A 5,771-nucleotide genomic window follows, 5' to 3' on the forward strand; every position below is an offset into this window, starting at 1 on the left:
TACTTTATTGTTTCCTTTAGCTTTATTTTTAATTTATTCATTATTGCACATTTCTCCTCTTCCTTTCCCCTGCCCTCACAAGGTCCCCCTTGTTCCAAATTGTTCTCATACATCTAACATATAATCATTCCTTTCATGTAGTTCTTCCCCTCATCTGTTCCAACTTAGTATTCATTATCTACTCGCCCCTTCTCCATTTCCTCTCTAACACCCCCAAATCTGCCCTGCTTTAGAACAGCAGTGCTATGCAGTATTTATCCCTTTGTGACTGAGATATTTCAGTTAAAATAATGCCCTCAAGGCTCCTCCATGTTGTATAATGCAATACTATTTAATTGATTTTCAATGTTGCATAATATTCCATTGTGTGGATGTACCATAGTTTTTCTATCCATTCTTTTGTTTTGGAAGACGCTTCTCTTCCTTCATTTCTTCCCTCATTCCTTCCTTCTCCTTTCCCTCTTTCCTTCCTTCTCTCACTACTTTCTTCTCTGTCCCCTTTTTTTCTTTCTTCCTTCTCTCCCTCTTCCTTTGCTCCTTTCCTTTCAACCAGACTGAGGGGGAAAACTCACTCATAACTGCAGAAACAGGAAGTGGGTGAGATAGTGGATGGAGATAGAGCCTAAAGCCCAGACTAAGCGCCTCTCAGGTTAACAGTAGGAGCAAACAGCCTTGACTCTCGTTGGGAGACCTGGACAATCCTTTTCCAACTTACCTCTCCAGCACCTTAACTGACCAGGATTCTCCAGACCTTGATGGCTACAGTTATTAATAGTGCTCCGACCCTGCTGACCCCACCACATCCCGTTCTTGGTTGTTATCAATCAAAGTCTCCCAGGTGCCTGTTGTTTCCTGTTCAGCTGCAGCAGGAGAAGCTACTGTTGATGTCCACTTCCTGTGAAGCACTGTTCCAATAGTCACCCATTCATTCACTGGACTAACATATACTTATTGAGAATCTATTGATTCAAGCCACTAGCATGGAGGTGAAAACGAGAATGCTAGGCTTTAGAGCTAAGAGCCAGACTTAGATCTGTGATATCCACACTACGTAGCTGTGGGCAAGTTTCCTTTCCACTGCTACCCTCCCCTGTGCCTCATTTTCCTCATCTGTAAAATAAGAGTGTTAATAGTACTAATTTTACTGTATTTTAGAGAGATCTAAAGGGCATGCATTATACATGGTGTAATGTCTATTTTCAGTCCATGACAACCCAAAAGTTGGCAGTTTTAATTCAATGGTTCCTTTGCGAAAGAAAGATGGGCAAGCCTTTGAAATCCCCCTGGAAGATCAGCTATGAGTTGGTTTCAATTCAACAACAATGAAAGAAACATGTATTGCAAGAAATGCTCCCTTTCTCTACCGAGTTTCTGTATCCCTCAGGATTGACAACATCAGCATCACCTGGGAACTTGCTATAGATGCTTAATTGCATTGATGTTAACAGGTGTTATGTGCCTGTGACATACATAGCAGTAGACAAAGGAATGTACATCCATGATCTCAGTGAACCCTCAGATGCATGTTATTGTTGTTATGAGGTGCCATCAAGCCAATCATAACTGATAATGACCCGATGAACATCAGGAGGAAACCTTGCCCTATCCTGAGCCAACCTTACAATCTCCACCACACTCATGTTCATTGCTGCAATACTATGTCAGCCCATCTCCTCTAGGGTCTTTCTGTCTTTGGCTGGCCTTCTTCTTCCCCAAGCATTCTGCCTTTTTCCAAGGACTGGCCCCTCCTGACAACATGCTCAAAGGATGTGAGACAGAGTTTCAGCAGCCTCAGATACATAATGTCTGTGGTTTTGTATATGAGGAAGTTGATGTTCAGAGAGGCCAATTCATTTGCCTTAGATCACACAGCCAAGAGTGGCAGCATTGGGACTGAATCCAGCTGTGCTTGACTCCAAGGCCTAAACATGTAACAACATGAATCTGGAGAAGCTGCAGAGGAATGAGAGAAAGAGCCCAAGAGAGCTAATAACGAAGCCAGAGAGCATGGTGGTTCAGACTGTGAGCTGGTAGAGGGGTGGTTGTTCCCCGGAAAGAACTGTTAACCAAAGTACACTTTGGCCGATTGATGATGATTGAGTCAATGACATCAGAAATTCACTTGTTCCCACAAAGCCCATCTTAGTAGTTTGGAAGACTGTGGCCTCACTTTGAAAAATTCAACACTCACACACAGTCAGGCAAAACCAAGAACAATATACAATGGAAAGAGAGCCATCCAAAGCCAGGAAGGAACAAAAAGCAGGAAGAATATGCTGCAATTTCAGGCCATGTACATTCTCCTCTTTGCAATTTGTCATATTTTAGCCTGGGACCCCTGGAACCAGACCCCAGGATGAGGATTCCACATACTTAGGTGGTATTCCTGGACAGCACCATTAAGAGAGTAGAGGAGGGAGACGGACGTGGAGGGGGGACAATTGAGTGTACTCAGGAGCCCAGTCCCTGCTGTGGGCAGCGGTGGAGAGATGACCCACTTCAGAGCCAGGAGCTTGGGTCTCCATCTCTGGTGCTTGTCTGGCGTTTAGTTGAGGTATTACAGTGTAAAGGGGTGTAAAGTGCAAGGGGATATGAGAGGGTGCCACCAGCAACTTCTACAGATAATATGATGAAATTCACAAGCTCTGACACCACTTGAAAGAACAGAAAACAGCAACTCATTGTGTCTATTGGAACCCATAGCAGTCCTGTGTGTTACAGAATAGAACTGTTCCACAGAGTCATCGACTCTAATGTTTAAGGACAGGCCCTCCCTGGTGATACAGAGTGTAAGGTATCAGCCTGCTAACCGAAAAGGTCAGCAGTTCAAATCCACCAATTGCTCCTTGCGAGAAAAGTGGACGTTGCCTTTCTGTAAAGATTTACCGGAGGGTCACTATGAGTTAGAACCAAGTCCGCTGACCATGGGTTTAATCTTTAAGGAAACAAAATAACCAGGACTTTCATCTGAGGTACCATTGAGTAGGTTCAAACCACCAACCGTTAGCTTAACAATCAAGTGCAAGCCATTTCCGCCACCCTTTTTTGAGACTTCTTGGTACCACAGCTGTTTGCATCCTATTGGGCACCCTTAGGTTGATTTTTATGCAAAGCGACCACATGCAACAGAGGAGAATGGCCCCATAGGGGTTTTGTTGATTGGTTTTTTTGGTGGTTTGGTTTTTTTTTTTCAGCTGTGCATTAAGTTTAAAAAAGTATTATTATTATTAAGAAAGCAGATTATCAAGTCTTTATCCTGAGGAGTCCCTGGGTACATTTGAACTTACCAACCTCTCCAAACACATCTGAACACTTAACTGTTGTGTTACCAGGCATATGCAAGAGTCCACAAAAGTTTTAGGGCAAGGCCTTCCTATTGTACTTCAACTTGAAAGTGAGTTTCAGCAACATAGTTCCTAATTACCATGTGCTGTCAGGAGATTCCAACTTGTAGCCACCATACAGGATAAAAGAGGACTGCCCCCTAGGCTTTCCGAGGCTGTGATCTTTGTGTGATTAAAATCACTCAGTCCTAACAGTGGTTCGAACCATCTGTTCTTCAGCCGGGGCGGGGAGAAAGAAGTGGCATTCTGCTTCTGTAAAGATTACAAATGTGGCAGTTCTGCTGTGTATCCGTCAGGGTCACTATGAGCTGGCATTTATTAGTCAGCAGCGCGTGGTGGTAACCTTTGGGAGCAAACTGCCAGGTCTTTTCTTCGGTGAAGTTGCTGGTGGATTTGAACCACTACCTTTTCTGATAGCAGCCAAATGCTTACCCACTGCCTGGCAAGGCATCTTTTCTCTCCCAGTTAGGCTCCCACTTTGTTATGAACAGTATAAATGTATAATATTACAAAGAAATAAATATAAGTCGGCTGTGAAAATGTATTGAAGTGAACTGAAACAGTTTGATGTAAACATGTCCCTACTTGCCTATAGGTCCTCACTTGCCTCAACATGTGTAAGCCCGTGATAAGAGAATGTAACTTGTTATTGAATATGATTAGTTAAACCCATGTATTATTGAACGAATATAATTGTTCAAAAAATGATGTAACCCCCAAGCCCAAAGTATATAAACCCTTGGAGCCTAACTGATTGTGCTGCAATCAGCCAAAGATCCTGACCGCACCAGCTGCTTGCTGTAAGCGACCAAGTTTAGGCTCCCGGGGTGAGTGTTTCCCACTATGCTTGCTATGAATTCATAAATTGCAGTTGATTATCTGTAATATGTCTATGATTAATTAATTAAGGCTTAAGGATCATGACCCGCCTACTTATTAAAGCAAATGAAGTGTCTCTGCTGTCCATATCATCATGGACCCAAACCCAAAGGACAAGCGCTTAGAGGTGGTTGCCTTACTGTTTTCCTGCCGTACTGGTCGGAAATGTTTCCCCAGAGCGTGGAGCTGGACATCATGCCTACAAAGACCACCTGTGCACAAGAAGACAGCTTATTAGTCAGAGAGCATGACAGAGAAAGGGGACAGTGAAGCCAGCCCACGGCTTTGCTCCTATGTGATCACACAGACTCTGAGTTCGTGGTAGGAAGGCGCTCCTCTATGTGCTTCCTGTTATCACAGAAGACTCAGCTGTGGGGTGTGAGGAAATCAGCATGATCACGTGGCTCAGGAGAAAAAGTTAACTCAAAGTCTATGACAACAGTTGTGTTGGGTTGTTTATTTTGTTTGTTTAAGGTTTTCATTCTTAGACATCCGCCATCACTGCTGCTGCTACCAGTGCCAAATGTTCATCCTCATTGCCTCGCCCTGTACCCGTACACACCTCCCCAAGATGTTCTTCAAGGTTACCATTACCCCAGAACAAAGAAAGGTGGGGTCCTGCCCTTAGGATACTGCAGCAGAGTGAGGAGGGGTGGCACGTGTTGACCGGTAAGAATATAGATATTCTCTCACCTCTGGTTCTGTTGGGATAGTTATTATTTGTCCCAGCCTGTGTTTTCCCCTCTGGTTTCCTATTTGCAGTTACTTAAATAAAAAATATAATTTTCTGGGGAAAACCCCTTAAGTAATAAATGTTGGAGAGGATATGGTAAGATAGGAACTCTTATACATTGTTGGTGGGATTGTAAAATGGTACAACCACTCTGGAAAACAGTTGGGCAGTTCCTCAAAAAACTGAACATAGACATTCCATATGACCCAGCTTTCCACTGCTTGGATTATACCCTGAGAGAATGAGAACTGAGGCACAAATGGAGGCTTGTACACCAATGTTCATAGCAGCGTTATTCACCATCACAAGAATATGGAAACAGACCAAATGTCCAACCACAATCGAACGGATTGAGAAATTATGGCACGTTCACATGATGTAATACTATACAGCACACAGGAACAATGATTTTGTAAATTACTACCTAACTTGGGAGAGACTAGAAAGCATTATGCTAAGTGAACTAATTCAGTCCAAAAAGGATAAATATTGTATAAAGCCATTATTGTAGAACGAGTATTAGTATCCAAGGGTGATAAAGGGAGAGGCAGAAGACTGAGGATGGGGGGGACATGTTAAACATTGGCTCACACAATTTGATGAGTAGAGGGGGCACGGGAGTAGGGGAAATGGGAAAGATCTGGTGTGAAAAACAATATATACATTGTTGTTGTTGTTGTTGTTGTTAAGTGCTGTAGAGTTGTAGACAACTTATGGTGACCCTATGAACAAAAAAACCTGAACACTTGTATAACGTTCATTGTTTCTCCAAGTTCATAGAGTTTCCGGAGGCAAGCTATTTCGGAAGTGGATGC

General features: G+C 43.2%; 1 protein-coding gene across 1 annotated transcript in view; it reads right to left on the reverse strand.

Moving 5' to 3' along the window:
• LOC102869229 (synaptic vesicle 2-related protein-like) overlaps positions 1–5,771 on the reverse strand; it is a 143,071-nt gene that overhangs the window by 85,003 nt on the left and 52,297 nt on the right. Inside the window, exon 5 of the mRNA XM_006894828.1 lies at positions 4,364–4,435. Coding sequence (XP_006894890.1) covers positions 4,364–4,435 — 72 coding nt within the window. The remainder of the gene's footprint in view (positions 1–4,363; positions 4,436–5,771) is intronic.

This window comes from Elephantulus edwardii, unplaced genomic scaffold, assembly GCF_000299155.1.
Source record: "Elephantulus edwardii isolate Elephantulus edwardi_28Jun2011 unplaced genomic scaffold, EleEdw1.0 scaffold00151, whole genome shotgun sequence".
Taxonomy (NCBI): Eukaryota; Metazoa; Chordata; class Mammalia; order Macroscelidea; family Macroscelididae; genus Elephantulus; species Elephantulus edwardii.